Here is a 17,875-nt window from a genome sequence, read left to right as displayed (position 1 = left end):
AAGACATGCATCCATTTTAGGCAGGTTGTCTGGCAACAGCAAGATAAGAACATCCATAGAACACCTTGGATGCCAAACTCTTTGCCATTTACATCCTGTATTGTAAATTGGGCACGTGACGTGAATTCAGTAGTCTGCAAATGAATGTAGGGTTAGTGAAATGTACCGCACTGATGGTCTTGCATGGAAGTTAAAATTTGCTTTTCTAGGACAGGCAGTCTCAACTCAGCAAGAGGAAGGCTTTTATGTTATCTTCTAGGTCAAATAATTAAAGAGGGGAGATGGAGATCAGGTCTTAATTTTGGAATGGGAGCTGGAGATGCACTTTGTCCATAATCAGATGCACTTTGCAGATAGCCTCTGAAAGTAAAGCCAAACAATGCAAAAAATAGTAAAATGGTGTGGAAAAGAGTATGGAGAATAAAACCATGGAGAAAAGTGGCTTTTTGAAGAGAATGCTGTCCTAACCTTGTCCAGCACTCTTCTGGTTGGACTCCAGTTGAGAATGGATCCATGTGCTCCTAAGACCACTGACAAGACCAAAGACAGCGAGTATGGACTTGCACACAGCTGGAACATATCTGGAGCCTGTGTCCATCAGGTTTGCATAGCTGCAGGCAAATCTGTGCCAAGGTCTAAGAGCTATTCCTAAGGTAGACAGGAGATGAGGTGCATGGTGCTTGTGACCACTCTGGTACAGATATAGATGAGAGATTCTTTATGTACTTCAACATTCTACTCTATTTGACTTTGAATTGCTTCTCATTTATATTTCTTGTTTGTCATCTTTTAGCCTCGATCTTGTCTCCCCCCCCCCCCCCCCGAGGTACCTTTGAATTCTGCTGTTAAAGCTGTTTGGTGGTCTTTTCTTTTCTTTAGTCTTTCTTTTCTGTTAAAGCCATATGATCCTGTGGGTTTATTTCTGTTGCTGATGTTCTCAGGCACAGTCATAAATTCAACATCTGGAATAAAGCTTGTTGATTCTCCTGTTTTTTTTTCTTCCAACCTTGTTTTTCCCCTTCAAATTGTTTCTTCCTCATTTGTCTCCTGCTGCATTAAGTGGCTGCTCGATCTGAACATGAATGAGCAAGCTAGTGAGCTTCTAGAAATCCTGCCCGAGTAATGGCTTAGGCTTGCCACAGTGAATTTGCTATAGATTTACCACTGTGATGGAAGATCTGAAATCTTATATTGGGCTTCCGCACTCATTAGTGAATCATTGATCCCAGAGAGTCCAGTGTGATCATCCAAGAATTACCGCTTTATCCTATTGCTTCATTTTTGTGGTGGGAATTGTTGAATAGAGGATACTGGACTAGATGGATTGGGCAGATTGTTTGGATTCCTGTTTCAGCGTTTATTCCAGATCTACAAGAAGGCCCCCCCCCCCCAAAAAAAAAAAGTAGCGTGATTTTTGCAGCCCTCTCTGCACAGCTGCCCTTGTCCAGAGGTAAATACTACACAGGAGCAAAGATGCAAGGTACAGATGCCATCATTCTTCCTTGGTTAGATCATTGATGAATCTTGATTGTAGCTGATCATATTCATGGACAAAAATGTGAAAGGAGCAAGATCTAAGTTTGCCAAGCACTGACTTTCTAAACTGTTAGCAAATCTATCGCTCTTTCATGATAATGTGGTGACTGCCAAAAAAAAAAGAAAAAAAGGCCATATTCAGCTGAAATGATCCAAAATACCATTTTCTGCTGAAATAATGAAATGCTGGGTTCTGTCAGTCACAGTATCTAGTGCTGACAGAACTTTTGTAATTTAACAATCTATTGGTTTTGACAGAGGAAGAAAGTAATTCACAAAAGCATCTCCCATTTCTTTCCTCTGGTACGAGCCACATCAGACAATTAAGTGCATATGCAAGTATTGTAAACAACAATAACAAAAAATCCTCCCACAATTAAAAGCATACATTCTTTTTAATTGCCAATGTTCTGATATAGAATTACAGTGCAAGATTTGCATGAATTTTGAGAAATGGTTGCTAGGAAATCCGATCCCAATTTTGAAACCTGAAACAATACCTGTTTCTTTATGGCTGCATGTTTGTAGAAACAGCTGTGCATTCATGACCTGATCAAGGGATTTGATGGAAGAATCGAATTTTGTTTCTGTCTCTGACTTGCTGCTTAACTGTGGAAGGATCATTCAACTATTCAATATTTCAGCACCTCACAGTTTCAAGCAAGGCTGGTCTGTGTCCTATTTTGTAAGTCTTGTAAGAATGAGAATTGTTGTGTGAATGGGAGCCATTATTATTTATTCATTCTGCTTTGTGAAGCTTTTTATTAAGGAGAACAACCATTTATACAGAGGACTGTTGAAATTCTGTCTGTCCCACTGACTGTTGGTAATGGTAAGAGTTTTACTAGGTATCAGTCTTGTGCTTAAACTACCATTATAAAAAGCGACCATAATGCACAAAATGAGATTCAAATGGCTTTCAGATCCCAGGTAGAAAATCACAAGTAGGCAATGCTCTAGGCAAGCGTGTCCTGGCTTTTTGTTACTGCATCTCTGGTGGGCTAGTACTTGTGAGGATCTGCAGCTTGGGCATTGCAGTAAGAAGAACATCAAAACAAAGTGCTTGCCCCTGAGGTTTATCTTGAATTGTTTTCCTATTTCTCTGCTTTTAATTACTGAGATTTTACTTGGAGAACTCTTTTCCTGAGATGAGGATCTTAAGCCATGTTACCAGGTCACATAACATCACATAAGTTTTATTGCAAAATGGGGAGTATAGTGCCCCATCAGATCACTCTGTGTGTGTGTGTTGGAGAATTAAGACTTCAGGAAACAGACACGTGCTAGGTTCATGCATACCTGTTGGCAGTGGTGATGCAGGCAGGACCCTCCTCTGGTGCCCTGTGCCCAGGTGAAGTCCTTTGCCCTCTTCTCCCAGTGGGAAGAGAGAATAAAAATCACCTGTCTTAACCCTTGGGATAGATCTGGCTTGCAGTTTCTTCCCTGTGATGATGAACACAGGTGAAGATGGGTTTAGCAGTTGCCATCTTTAGAACTGAATGCAGCTGTGAGGTCAAGGATGTAGCCAGCAGAAGGCTATACAAGCTGTGAGACCATTTCCTTATTATGTTCTCTTTGCTTATTGATTGCAAACCTTATTGATTGGAGGGGGGGGGGAACAATTAGAAACATGAAACCCAAGTCAGTTTACCAAGATATTTTTCTCCTTCCATCTTGGTTAGATGTCCTTGCATCATTTCTTTAGGGTGCCCACTTGCTGAGGCTATATTAAATCTACGGCTGAGTTTGAAGAGGAGGTAGTGTGATACACTGGTATTGTAAGTTCACAAGGGCAGTTACGGCTGCCTGAACTGTTATCAGTGGGTGGAGACCCTCCTTCTGCCTCAGTTAATAGAAGCTGGTGCTTTTGTATTTGCAAGCCTGGGTTCTAGTTTTGGCCATGTTATTTACATAGCTGTTGTATTTTGTGGAAAATGGATATATTATAGTAGGGAAGCAAGGGTAAAATAATTTGCTGTCCTAAATATGGAAGACTGAGGTAAACAGGAGGATGGGAGGTGCCAGCTTTTAAATTTCTGGAGTGAGAAGAGAGAGCAATTATGTGAGAATAACTGAGGCATGGTGGCAGAGGGGAAATGGGCCAGTGAGACGGAGAAAGGCAAGATGAAGAGCGGTGCAGGGAAACCAGTCCTGGCGTGGGGAAGCAGGTGTGAGCTGAAGCAACTGCTGAAAGAGGAAGGCAGCTCTGCCTCTCGCAGGAGGAAGCAAACTCAAGGAGGATATAGGGTTAAAAAAAAAAAAAAAAAGAATTGGGAGGGGTGAGGCTGGCAGGAGGGATTCAGGCAATGGCAAGCAAGTGAGTCCGGAGTTTAGAGCAACACATACCACTGTAGGAAGTGAGAGCAGTTTTCCTGTCTTTCAGTAATTTCCCTGCCTCTGCCTTTCTCTTTGTTTCCTCAAAGCCAGGCTCTGGTGGGGACCTCAGAGCAGCAGCTGGCAGTGGCTCAGAAGAAGTGAAGTCCTGCAGCACTTGTTATATTTGACTATCTGATTTATTTTTATTTTTATTTTTAAGTGCCTACCAAGTGGTTCTAGTTGAGTAGGATGCATTTTGAAAGGCAGGATTCCCATTATTCCATATGGAAGGACTGATCTGCTAAGGAAGAACTATACTCACTTTATCTAATAATCATATGGTCCGTGTTGGCAGATGCTGTGTTTGTCTTGACCTTTCGTTAAGTGCAAAGACTAATGCTCTTGCAAGAGGGAGGGAGAGCATGTTTAGGGCTGTAATTACCAGACTAGAATGTGTCTTGCTGTGCAAGGAGCACATACTGGAAAGATATCTGAACACCTTTATTGGGTAATGATGGTACCATAGTAGAGGCTTAGCCTTTTCACTCTCATGTTAATGCTGATTTGTGAATGATCTAAAAGATCCCAACATGAATGTTCTGGTGATGGATATAGTGTGAACAATGAGTTTCTGTTTGTTTGCCTTTTAATTAATTCATATCTATTTAACATTTCTGTCCCTCCTGTGGCAACAGTCATTGCTGTTAAAATCCACCTGTTCCAGCAGCTCCTTTCATGGTTTTACAGCTTTTTTCCATCTTAATGACTGGAAAAAATACAGCATATTTATGTATCACAACATATTTATGTATCACAATATAAGAATCACCAGCAGATACAGGATCTATTTAATGGCTTCCACTGTGCTTTTTCCTTAACAGTAGATTTTTATCATTTTATTTGTAAAAGAGAATTAAACAGCACAGCTAGAACTCATGAAGTGTATTACTTGGAGGTGCTTCTGTTGCTGTTTAATGATGAAATAAAAGAAATCTTTATGGTGTTTTGCAGAAGCTGGTGAGAGCATGCTATAGGTTCTTTTTGCAGGTGTGTCACTCAAGCAGTCATAGTGAATTGCAGATTGCTCTTGCATAGTGAAACTTGATTGTTTACCTGTTATCAGCCCACCTCATTTTAAAGTCTATGTGTAAGTAAACTGGGAGAGTTGGAGCAATTGTTTCAAAAAAATCTCTCATTCAGTAAACTTAGCACAAGGTGACAGGCTAAGACAGGGTCAGCTGGTGGCCCAAAGGCTGAAGCAATGTTACCTGGGTGATGGCACCGCTTGCTAGTTGATAGGCCAGCCAAACTGAAAAATTTGTTTGTGTGTGTGCTTGCAAATCCATATTGGATCTGGTAGTGTCTGTTGGGTCAGTTGCAACTCCTTGATGCACTCCATATTCCTTAAATGAATATTTTTTAAGAACACTTGTTTTTGTTTAAAAATGACAATAACAAAATCAACTGTACACTATCATCTGCTGATTGGAACCTCTGATAGGTATGTTTCTAATAATAGATCAATAAACATGATATGAAATCTGCCTCTCAGATGCTCACAGCATCCATCAGATAAAATCAAGATCCTGGGAGCAGAGCAGCCAGACTAGTTTCTGTGGTATGGATAAGAGTATGTTTGCTCTGCATCGTTTACTGTGTTGTGCAAATACAGCTCTTGTGCTCCAGCCTGTTCATGCTTATTGAATTTCAGCTCATCCTTTTCAACACAGGTGTCTGGATATGTTCGGTCACGCTCCCTTCCAGGCATCATCTTCAGCTAGAGCGCAGTGTTTGGGGATCGTTGGGTTAATGTGAAGAATCTCTGCTCAGTTTAGTTTTGTCTTTAGATATTTCACCCTGGAAGTCTTTGAAATCTGAGGCTGGGTTTGAGACTGTCGCCTGTATGGAGCTGTATGTATTGCTTCAGGCAGGCTTCTCGGTTACTGGATTCGCTCTTCACTGTCGTTTTCCCTTGTCCTACATAGGCTTGCTTTGTTTACCTCCCACGCAGCCCTGGAAGGCCCAGCAAGTACAGCCCCCCCCCGCCACACACGCACGCACACACACACACACACACTACCTCCAGCTCACATGTTTGCGGTGACAAATCTTTGTGCTTGCCAGCTTGTGTTGGGTCTCCTTTCGTCATAGCTTAAGAATATGTCCCCAACCCTCTTTCTTTCTTTTTTTTCCCTTCCTCTTGCCTTCTATAGCTTCAGTGAACTTTTTTCTGTTGCTATAGTTACACTGTCTTTGATGAAATTTAGCTAGTTCCTTCCCTTAGTTGGAGTTAATACCAGTTTTGGCAGTAGCCCAGTCCAATGTTAGTCTTCACATAGACATCATGCCCATATTCTTTGGGGGTTTTTAGCTGTTTGTTTTGGTTCCAGGAATACTGATATGCAAGTAATAAAAGCTTGTTGTCATCTCTGTAATCAAACTGAGCCTTGCGCTATGCAAATCTGGCATTGAAGTCAGTGGTTAACCGGGGCCACAGTTATTCCAGACCTTAAATTGATCCTTGCTGATTTTTAATTTGGTCATCAGTCAAAATTTGTGTGGGCTCCCTGGTTACCTCTCCTCTGTTCTTCTGAAAGAATATTTTACTGCCTTATTAGTACTCAAACTCCTACATATAGAGGATTTCAGGACACGGTATTTTCCAGATTTTAAGGAAGGAAGTACTGCTCATATCCGTTAGCCAAGGCGATGTCCTCACTGTGTTGTGAGGCAACCAGTGTTGTTGCTCCGCTCCTTGCTAAGCGTACCCCTGCCGCGCCTTCCCTGGCACGATCGTGTCGCTGTGGTTTAGTGGTGATCAGGGAGGGTTAGCAGAGAGAAGAACTCATCTCGTGTCTCCCTTCTTTGGTGATCTTGTGAGATGGCCCAGGTTTGAGCAGTTTGGGGAGAGAAGCCCTGCTGATAAGGAAGAGTCTGCCTGCTTTTAAAAGCACATGATGAAATCTTTGCATTGACTTGCCTTTTCTCAGCAGAGAGCTTTGAGCTGCTCTAGAAATGGGCTGCAGGAACGAATGTCTCAAAGGATCCCAGGGATCTCAAAGCGTCGGTGTAGCATCTGTGTACCCTACCACGTGAGCTGACTCACTGTGGACTTCAGTCATTAAAGGTCACTTGAGCTATAGTAAATCACAGCCAGCAGGCCTAAAACCTGGTGCATTATGTCTAAGCTGATCTAGAACTAACTGCAGTTGACTTTTTTATGTCCCCAGTTGGTATGTATGCAGGACTTCTGATCCTGAGCTGTCTGATCCGCCAGTGCCGGTGAAAACTGGAAAAGGGTGCTGTCTGAGTGTCTTTGTTAGGTGATTTTGGTTTTGAGAATAAAGGGGTGAAGGTGAAACAGTTTGGCTCCTAAAATACCAGATGAAAGAATGCACTTCTAGAAAGTCTTGCCCAGCATAGAGCTCATAGGAGAAAGTAGTAAACTTGCCCTGTTTTTTTTTTTTTGTTCAAGACTCAAACCATTTCACACCCGAACTTCACAAACTTAGAGGAATGTAGATACTGATCTGTAACCAAATGTCATGACTTGCTCTGTTTCTAATATTTGCTTAAAAAGAAGTGTTTCTTGTTGGATTTTATCCAAAAAAGCAAAGAACAAGCCTTTGCAGATAAATTCCTATTTTCTCACCACTGGAACAATCGTGTTCAATTACACTTAGAGTAAACTGATAGTGTTCAGAAAGCAGAAACCCATAGCAGCTGAAATATCATGGTGAAACCTACAGTATATTTTGATAGGAGGCGGTAAGATTGTCATCCTTATCAGTCAGGGCTTGCACAGTGAAAAGTGAGTAACAGCTACAGTCATCACTGATTTCAGTTTTAAAAATTGCAGCTTCTGCAATCCCATCTTATATGGTGTTTCCAGTTTAATTCAGAGCTCTGTGGTAAATGGGAAGTTCCTTAGTAATTCTGCTTTGTCTCATGAAATGACATGGATGTGGTTATTCAGCATTGTTTGCTGACATCACTGGGATACTTTTGTTTTAAGCAAGAGCTTACAGTTTAAGTGGTTGGATGTTTGCCTTTTCATGTAGATGATGCAGGGCCGAGAAGTAACCTTTTCAAAATAGCTGCTGTCTGAGGAAAGGGCTTTGCAGTATTGATAGGGAGAAGAGGTCATTGTTTTAATATTTTAGTTTGTATTTATCTTGCCTCGTTGATTTTCTACACAGTAATTTCGTGTTAAACAAACCAAACAATTTAGTGATTGTGGCAAAATTCAAGTTGATGTCAATGAAGCAACATCCTTAAAAACCACAGTGGTAATGCTTTCTCCATGATATTTCATTTCTAATATCAGCTTTACAATATCATCATAACTGTGATCTGTTGCTGCAGCGATCCTGTTCTTTCTTTTCCAGAATGAGAAGGCTTTGGGGCATTCTGTGAGCCATTCTAGTAACATCTCAAAGGTATGTTCCTCAACACAACTCAGTCTTTGATAAATTTGGGGATACTGGGATTTCTTTAGTTTTAAAATTGGGATGATATACGTGACAATGTGACCGGTAGAAAATGTTTCTTATGAGTATCTGTAGTTGATAGTCACTCTGTTGAAACATTAGAATTCTGTTATTTTGCAGATTCTCTTTACAGGTCAAATCCAATCTAACCAGAGTAGGTTTTCTCTTTTGCACTCTCAGCTTCCTTAGCTTGGTAGGAGCAAGATAAGTGACAGAGGCCTGAGATCTAATCTTGGGGGGAAAAACTGCTCCAAAAACATCATTCACGTATATTCATTTATTCTGTAAACTATCCAATTTAATGTTCTCTGTAAGATATGTATACTCATATATCCCATAATATGTTTTGGATGTGTGGTTAGACATTATTTTATTGTCACTTCAACATTAAATTATTGTTAAGGTCATGAAATGCATTGCTACCAGGGCATAACCGTGCAAGTACCTAAAATATTTGATATGGCAAAGAGTGACCTTGTAAGGGACGCATGATGGTCCACCCATTCTAGTCATACTTGAATCTAACGGATGGACACATTAAAAGCATAATTGCTTTGTTATGTCATCAGCAAAAAAAATCTTCTCTGTCCAAGATAACTCATTGTACAATACATGTCGTACTCCCACTTCTGCTTACCAAATAAGAGGGTTTTTAATTAGCTGGAAGCATAATGGCTTTCTGCTTACAAAACTACAATTGCTTAAAGCTTTCACACTAGCAAGGCTGTGGTGGTTGACCAGTATTTTTCGTGGGGCACATATGCGTCAACCCTTCTTCACCACATTTGTTGTTGCTGGTAATGGTGACTTTTAATGAGAAGCTGAATCATTATGGCTGTGACAGGCCTGGGTCACTTCCATTTTGGGTACTTAGGTATGACTAGCTTCATATGTACTTATCTGCAGCAAAGGAAACAGTGGCTGCACTAAATTTGCAGTTTACATGGGCACAGACAGCTTTCACTTGGGAACAGAAAGACAAGATTATGGAGCATTTTAAATAATGAGGAGGGCAACTCTGCAGTGTCTAATGAATTGACCAAGCTGAAGATGATGTTACCACGGAGTGATGCAGGCTTGTGTTTTGCATTCAGCATTGGAAAATGTATATTCACAAAAAGAATTTTGAAAAAATGTCATGTGAACATTGCTTCTGATTTGTACTTTTCCAAAACTGTGCCTGTTCCTTCTTACCCTTGCTGCTCTTTTCTTAGGTATCCTTAGTTGGATTTTCAGGTATTGTTCAGCAGAGATGGCTGTTCTTATCAGCAGGAGTCACTGCACTTTTCCTAGGATGTATGAAATTCAGGACAACAAGCCTTGCAGCAGCAGCAGCAGTTTGATACACATTAGGTTGTTGCTCCCAGTGGAGCCAACTCTCAGCAGAAGACACGTACACAAAGCTAGCTGCGCAGTTCATTCTTAATTCATCAAGAGTTGGAAGGGTGGTAGTGCAGTGGGAAGAACATTGTACTCGGGCAAAGCTCTCCCCAGGAGTGCCGGCAAGTGAGATACTAATCTGCATTCTTCTTGAAACACTGCAGAGTTCAAAGTGATTATTGTGTGTTGTGAAAGCTAAAGTTCTCAAGGGGAGCAAAAGTCAGCTTTGCCAGTTCAACATAAAAGATTTTGGTTCCAAACATGAGCTTCTTGGAGATATTAATGCTCTTAATGTTCCTCTTTTGCCTCTGTATCTGATCTGTTCAACCCCTCCGCTCTGGAGACAGCTTCTAACAAGAGCAAGAGGTGGAAGTCTCATCAGTGAAATCGGTCACCTGATTTGCCTCATTCCTCTAAATGCTGGTTTGTGCATCCAGACAATCTGGTGCTAAACTGCAACAATTTATTTTGCAGTCTGCAGTTGGGATGGCTGTCACAAACTATTTGTAGGACAAATGAGAAAAGGTTCTAGTAGTGAAATGCTGGGTGAAAGTTTAAGTATGTGGAAATTCTTTCATTAGTTTTGAGGTTTAAAAGGAAAGTTCCTTTTATTTAGAAGAGTACAGCAACCTGGCCAATAATGCAGGTCGAATACATGTAAAGAAAAAAGTATCGACATACTTGGCTGCCTTTAATAGCCCCTTTGGAATCCTCAGAGCGTGTTGGCACTACAGTATTTTAAGAGCAGCTATTTAACCAAAGTTTAATTTAATTGTATGCTGCATTTCTGGATATATTGATGTGTATGTGTACAGAAATAATAATCACACTTCCTGCAAATGACTGCTCCAGCTATTCTTTTTACACTCAAATCTAGCTTCCTGTTACAAACAATTGGCATTGAGACTTGATTCAAAGTCCTTTCTGGTGGTGATATGTCATTATGAACCTGCTGCGATTAATACTGAATATCTTTCCACTGCTCGCAGTTGAACAGTGTAATATGAGTGGGAAGGACTGAGTCAGAACTCAGCCCCTAGCCAAGAGAGGATGCTGTGTTACTCAGTGTGACTAAGGCAAGGATTCAATGCCCTAGGGCTAGAAGTGATCAAGGAGCAAGGCAGACAGATGGTGCCGCTAAAATTGAGATCAGCTGGTAGGGGTAGCAGGACTCAGCTGAACATAGACCCCAAGTGTTGGGGCCAGGTGGAACCATCCCTCAGGAGGAAGGGGCAAAAAGGCAGTCCTCCAAGAGGCAGATGCTAAGAGAGGCTGAGGAGGTGCTAGTACGTGTGGCCAGGCCAAGGAAAGAAAGAAGAACCTGAATATTTGGCTGGCGATGGAGGCCAGAAGCAGCAGAAAGGGAGTGGGGGATAAGATGTAGGAGGATCTTCATATGGTGCCATTAGGTTTTGTGCAGTTTGTTACACACTGGGGGATGTGGCATTCCTCCAGGCCCATCTTTGCTTTTTTGGTGTGTATATTTCAAACATTCCTTTTAAATCTGTTCCACAAGAAGTGTTTGAATTTCTGGAATCTTTTCTATATTTGTTTTGAAATAAAAAAAATAGACAGCATTGCAGGCAGGTTGAATTGATTTAGTTGTGGGACTCAGACAAGGCCCAATTCCAAACTTGCACTGTTCAAGAGCAGTGACGTTGATTGAAATGCTCCTGATTTGCACAGATATATACAGGGCAGATGCATATCTCAACTGAACCAGCATTTTTGCTGAGAAGTTACAGAGGTTCATTGGTAAGTGCCTTCATGGTACAAGCCACACAGGCATATAATTAAGCATAATAGAAGCCTCAACTTCTTAATATAAATAGATTTGACCCTAAAACAGCCAGACACTGATAGTAGCTAAAAAAGGGATTTTCACAGTGATGGTAATTCATGTCCTCTGCTCTTGAATAAAGGAATTCTGCTAACAAGCAGATTAAATGAGGTCACTAACAGGGTTGGTCTGTAAACAGTTATCCTCTAATTAGTGGTATTGTTTAGCTTTAAAGTGTCTGGTAGACCCTGATACTGGTGATGTGATGTATGGAAATATCTTCAGGTCATCTGCGTACTGTTCCTGTCATCTTATTGCTCTGGAGGGATGATTTTAGTGTAGTGAGGAAGCTCTTGTAGTCTTGTTTTCATAGCCCTCTACGGGATAAGCTTTGAAGATGCAAATACTGGGATCAGAGCAAAGGAATCAAAAGTGTAGTCTTTAAAAAATGTAAATGCTTTGTCTTTTCTGAAGGCCTGTACAGCTTTATATTTTAAGCAGAAGCACGCTGTAAAGTATTAAATTATTCTTGGGCTGAATGGCAGCCAGTGCAGATGCAAAGTGGTAGCCTAAGCTTGCTATGAAATTTAAAATCCATTTAGGCTGTTCATCAGCTTGGAACAGAAAAGCATATGAATACACACATCCACTGTTGCCTAAAGCTTTGAAGGATTCAGTGAGCATCCATCCATAGAAAAGCAGTCCAGATTTTTCAATCGCTGAGCTTAGTTGTCCTGTGGTCTATCAGGTGACCAAGGTGTACTGCAAAGAACTGCTCTCAGAGGTGGTTTTTTTCAGGTGTTTGAGCTTATTTGGGGGGCAGGGAAGTGGAGCAGAGAAGTTGCTTAAAAACAGCAAACAAGACCCTGCTTCTACTAAGCTATTGGGGAAAGGAAAAGACAGGAAAAATTGTATCGTGTGAAGACTGAGGTATGATCTCTCCCCACCCAAAAAGTGTGGAAACTTGTGCTTGAACACAGTGCTGTAATGTTCTTATAAGAGTATAACAGTCTCCCTGTTCTCTGATGCTCCTCATTGATACTGGATTCTCCTTATTAGTATCATCACTTCATATAGGTATGAAGGGCACCTCCTGAAGGAGAAACCCGAAGGAGTTTCCCATCCCCTTGTGTTTCCCTCAATCTGTTCAAGGTATTTTGAGGATGATTCTGAAGTTATAAGGCTTCCCCCCCCCCCCCCCCCGCAGAACCTGTGTAGTTGTTCCTGATTTCAGCTGATATAAGCCCTGTGCTGTGAACAGGTTGAGTTACACCTGGGGAGATTTTGAAAGGATAGATAGCCTCCTTTCCACTACCTTTGGGTCTGGTGTCTCTAGCATAAGTTCCTGCCAGAATCCTCTCCAGGTTTCTTTGGGAAGTCTGAGTGGAAGCTGACTTCAGCTTCACTCCAGTTTCTAGATGTAGTTTTAACAGTGATCATATGCATTATATAAAATATGGAACAAAGTTCTTCCAGCAGCTGACTCCGGAGAATTGGTTCCTTTAGAATTGTTGCCAAAATTGTATGTTGAAGTTGACCATCCTGAAAATTTCAGATGCCTCTCTTCCATATCTTCATAGACAGTGTTTCCTCTTCCTTTACATACCTACACAGAATCACAGAATCGCTGAGGTTGGAAGGGACCTCTGGAGATCATCTAGTCCAACCCCCCTGCTCAAGCAGGGTCACCTAGAGCACATTGCACAGGGTCGCCTCCAGGCGGGTTTTGAATATCTCCAGAGAAGGAGACTCCACAACTTCTCTGGGCAACCTGTTACAGTGCTCTGACACCCTCACAGTGAAGAAGTTTTCCCTCATGTTCAGATGGAACTGTCTGTGTTTCAGTTTGTGCCCATTTCCTCGCGTCCTGTTGCTCGGCACCACTGAAAAGAGTCTGGTCCCATCCTCTCGACACCCTCCCTTCAGATACTTGTACACGTTGATAAGATCTCCTCTCAGCCTTCTCTTCTCTAAGCTAAACAGGCCAAGCTCTCTCAGCCTTTCCTCATAAGAGAGATGCTCCAGTCCCCTAATCATCTTTGTGGCCCTTCGCTGGACTTGCATTTCACACTTGTTCACCAGAAAAAGAAAAAAAAAGATAATCTGAGATGCTAATGTTATGGGGCTTTGGGGACAAACTTAGGAGGAACCTCTTTTTCTCTTGCAGTCAGATGGGTTTTATCAAGCAGTCAATTACAACTTTTTTTTTTTTTAATCACCCTCCATCCTTAAAATGCATCTTATCTCAGGTAAAGATGCCTGGTTTAATATGCACTGGAAGTCAAAATGGCATGAGTCTAGTAGGAACATTACTGGAGTGGGCTAGAAGTTACTGATGTTTGGTCCTGCCACACTGGTATTTAAGAAATGCTTTCAAAAACAGCCTCTGAACCTGGGCTGTCTACCTTTCTCCATGTCCATTCTGTCTGTAGGTGGCCTGTTCTGGCTATCTCAAGTTTTGAGTATGTACACTCAGCATGACTGGTTATTTCTGTTGCTGCACTGCACTGTGGACTGAGTGTGCTGGTTCAGTTTGAGGCCTCCTTTGGCACACATGCAGCAAAATGACAATGTCTTTTCCAGAGATAAGTGCTGGAGACTTTATAGCTGCAGTGTACTTGAGCAAGAGCACCCAGCCAATGTAAACATGGCATATGCTTGCTGGAAACATGAAAATGCAAATGCATTGCATCCTCGTGAAGGTGTTGGTTTGGCTGACAGCTCTAGCTGGAGCCAAGCAGTTATTCGTTCTGCAGTGGCTCCAGAGAATAGCTGGATGCGTCTTTTGGGTTTAATCAAGGCCTCCGTGCCTGCCTTCAGCCCAGGCTCAGGACTTCTCAGCAGAGCAAACACAACTGAATTTTGCCACTGCCGAAGAGATGGGGTTGGGACTGCCCCTGTAAAGGGGAAGGGAAGTGAAAGGTGCAGAGGTGGCACTGAAACAGAGAGGACTGGGAGTGTGGGGAGGAGAGTCAGGCTTGTTGCTCCTGCTGTTTCCATTTTAATGCAGAAAAAGGACATAAACATAGCTGCCAGATCTGCACAGAGGTGAGAGCTAGTTGTTTCAAAGCAAAGACCATATCTCAACGCACAGATCATAGTTAGCTGCAGTTTTGCTTGGCAAATGTGGTGTACAAAGTAACATCCCCTTCTTGAATAATAATATTCAGATTCCTTGGGTCTCAGCAGAGCAGCCCCTGACATCCTTTCACTATCTGAAGGCAGGAGAGCTGTACTGAGGAGGTTTCCAAGGAGTGCCCTGCAGTGGCACTTAGTGCCTCTTTTCACCAGTCCCTCACCTTGTCTTCTTGCTTAGATGCACAGACTGTACCTAGATCCTGCCGAAGGAATGAGAAGGAGCAGGAACAGATATGGGTCAGTTGGTCTTGGTCTCTCTGGCATAAGTGACTCTCTAGGCATAAGCTAAGCAGGCAGTAGAGCCCAGGGCTTTTGCTGCCTCAGGTGATGTGCTGTGCAAGATAAGTGTCTGCCATGCCCATGTCTAGAGGCAGGCTTGCCTTTTTAATACATGTTTAAATAGGATCTGTGTGAGGAAGATAAAACAGCTCTTTGACAATGAGTTCTTTTAAAATACAGAGCATGATAACCATTTCTCTGATCCTCTGTCTTACCTGTGTGTTTCCACCACATTCATCATTGTGATGTGTTAATACCAAGAGAGACAAATCTGATTCAAACAAAACTCCCAGTGGCCCTTTGCAGATCAGAGCTGTGTTCTCAATGCTGAAAAAGCATCACACTGTGGAGGGATTTTTTGGGGTGAGGGATTAAAGGCAATGGGCCTAGATTGCTGCTGGTTCTTGGTACACAGACTGCTCTGGTGCAGTGGTGGGAGATGTCTCCTCTTAGCCAATGCCTACTATAATTCTCTATGTCTCTAATCCCCACAGAGGGCCTCGTGGTAGCTGGGATTAGCTCAGTGGAGAGGACCATCACTGTGCTCATGTTGCCCTTACAGGGAGAGGAGGCAGGCAGAAATTGTTGCAATGGTCTAGTGACATTTGGGACATCTTTTAGATCTGTCCAATTTTTGACATCAGGTGCAGCTACCTTTTTATTTTTGCTTTATTTATTATTGCTCTATTTTTTTAAAGCCAAGGAAAAGAGAGCAGTTTTGAAATAAATTCATCACAGTGTAAAATAAAGGCAAACCCATAATCAAAACACCAGGTTGAAATTAAGGTTGTGAAGTGTTTGGCTCCTTGCTCTATTGTTATCTCTGTGTTTGTCTGAAGCTCCCTGTGCTGCAAGTTCTAAGTAAAAAGCTTAGAACTGTGCTTCTTTTCTGTAACTCTTTATCTGCCTTATCATCAATTGTAAGCCCAAAGGAGAGAGATTCTCTGTTATTAAACATGTGTAATGCTTAGCATGCTAATTCCCTGGTCCATAGTTGAGACTTCTAGATGTTTTTGTAGCACAAATAATAGGGCAACAGTGTTTGTCCTAATCATATGGCACCTACAAATGACAAGCTTTGCAGGTTTGGGGAAAACCTATTTGCTTCCTTCCCATCAGACTTTTAATCAATGGAGAAATTCTTCTGGAGCTGAGCTGTTTTTAACTTCCTACCTTCAGTAAGTAATTTAGTAAAGTTGTTAGAAATGTGACAGGCCCTGCTCTTTAAAATGAGGTATAATTACTAGTAGTGAAGTGCAGCCCAAAGAGGGATGGCAGGAACTATATACAGAAGAGCCTTCTCAGATGAGCAGGTTATTCTGAAATAAACCCAAGCCTTGACATATTCGCCACTGCTCACTGCAAAGACGACTTTTCTGAGGCAGCCTTTTTTTTCTTTTGCTTTTTGATGGGCAGCATGTAGTTGCAAGCAGGGTTTGTTTTTTTTTTAATTAGAAAAGACTGACTTCTTTCACCAACAGATCACACTTTTCATGGAGTGGGGGGAGAATGAGAACAACCAGCCATGACAATTTTCTTCCTGATAGCGAACCTAGAGAGAGCTGTAGGCTTCCAAGGATTGCCACCTTCAGAAACACTGCGATTATCTAAATGCCAGTGTGGAGGACCACACTGTGGCCTCACTGAATTGCATTAGATTGGAATGTCGATATACACAATTAACTGACTACTGACCTTTTTTCTGAGCTATTTTAGGCAACCGGTGTGGTTGTACAGGGCAGCTTGCTAGCATGTAGTTCCCAAGGCTAGTTGCTGGAGATGATATTCACTCAGAGGAAGGACATGGAAGTTCACAGAGGTTCAGCATGTGATTCTGGGTTTAGAAGGGTAGAATTTGGGTTTGTTAAAGTTTAGGATACCTGTTACATAATGAGCATGGCAGAAACCTCATATAATGAGTGCTTTAAAACCTACTGCTGTCCTCATTGTAAGTAACCCATTTAACTAACAGTGGTACTTGGGAGGCTGACTGCTAGGGTCTTTAAGGATGGTGTGTAGCAGCTACAGTTTAGCGAAGGCTTTGAGTGCTCATCTTCCTGGCCTCTTTAGAGCTGTGCCCTGCGTAAGAGAACGGGCTGTGCTCTGTGTTCGTTGGATCCACCTCTCTGCTACCTTCGTCCATCGTGCCACCTCTTCTTTGCCCTGTTCTAGCCCAGGCTGCCAATGTTTCCTCTCTGCTGTTGCACCTCTCTGCCCTATGGAGGCTGTCTTGAGTCAGCAAACGCAGCCGAGCTGTGTTGACTGGCCAGTGTCCTCTGCAAGCACCTCTGCCTGCTGTTTCTAGGAAAGGCAAACTTATCTTCTTGGGCTCTGGGCAGCAGCTTGCATTTTACCATGCTCTTCTCTTGTCAGTGAGTTGTGCCTCACTGATAGAGGGTTACAGCCTCTTTGCTGTAACCAACTGATATTCTACCATCAGCTGAAGCTAGACATTAAACAGGCCTGGGAAAAAAAATGGTTACTTTTAGCTCATATCAGTATCCTAATCTGATTTGCGATGCAGCTGTGTAAACACTTTCCCGAGCGCAGAGCATGGGAGGGAAGAGAGAGGGGGAGGAATGAGACAGGAGGAAAGTTGGACTATGTCTTTCAGTGGTAGCCACAGCTTCCCTCAGCTCAAACTGAGGTGCAGCGAGCATGTAGCTTCCTCAAACTTCTGCTGTTCTGCTTTGTGGTGTATTTCCAGGTGTGGTCGCTTTAGGGTTATGTTCGTATTGTGGTTGCATTTGCATTATGTGTAAAATTTGGAGCAAAAGAAGACCTTCTGTATAGAAGCAGGAAGATATTGAAAGAGGAACAGGAAATGTGCTTTAGATATGGTTTTGCAAGCTGTCCTGAACAGTGCTGGCATCTAGAGGATGATATTTGACAGTGGTACCATTGGAATAATGGCTATACTTCTCAGTTCCATTTATGATCTGTTGAGCTTTACATG

The 17,875-nt window shown here is 42.2% G+C and overlaps 1 protein-coding gene across 10 annotated transcripts in view; it reads left to right on the top strand.

The window, feature by feature from the left end:
• MARCHF8 (membrane associated ring-CH-type finger 8) overlaps positions 1-17,875 on the top strand; it is a 103,154-nt gene that overhangs the window by 71,476 nt on the left and 13,803 nt on the right. For 9 of the 10 annotated variants that reach the window (XR_010884730.1, XM_067299999.1, XM_067300000.1 and 6 more), the window contains one exon: positions 8,241-8,291. The exons of the other annotated variant lie outside the window; for it this stretch is intronic. Coding sequence is in view for 8 of the 9 variants with exons in the window: in XM_067299999.1 (XP_067156100.1) it covers positions 8,241-8,291 (51 nt within the window). In the remaining variant the exon portion in view is untranslated. The remainder of the gene's footprint in view (positions 1-8,240; positions 8,292-17,875) is intronic. 10 annotated transcript variants of the gene reach the window in all.

Source organism: Apteryx mantelli, chromosome 7 (genome assembly GCF_036417845.1).
Source record: "Apteryx mantelli isolate bAptMan1 chromosome 7, bAptMan1.hap1, whole genome shotgun sequence".
NCBI lineage: Eukaryota > Metazoa > Chordata > Aves > Apterygiformes > Apterygidae > Apteryx > Apteryx mantelli.
This window is presented reverse-complemented; position numbering and strand designations above follow the sequence as displayed.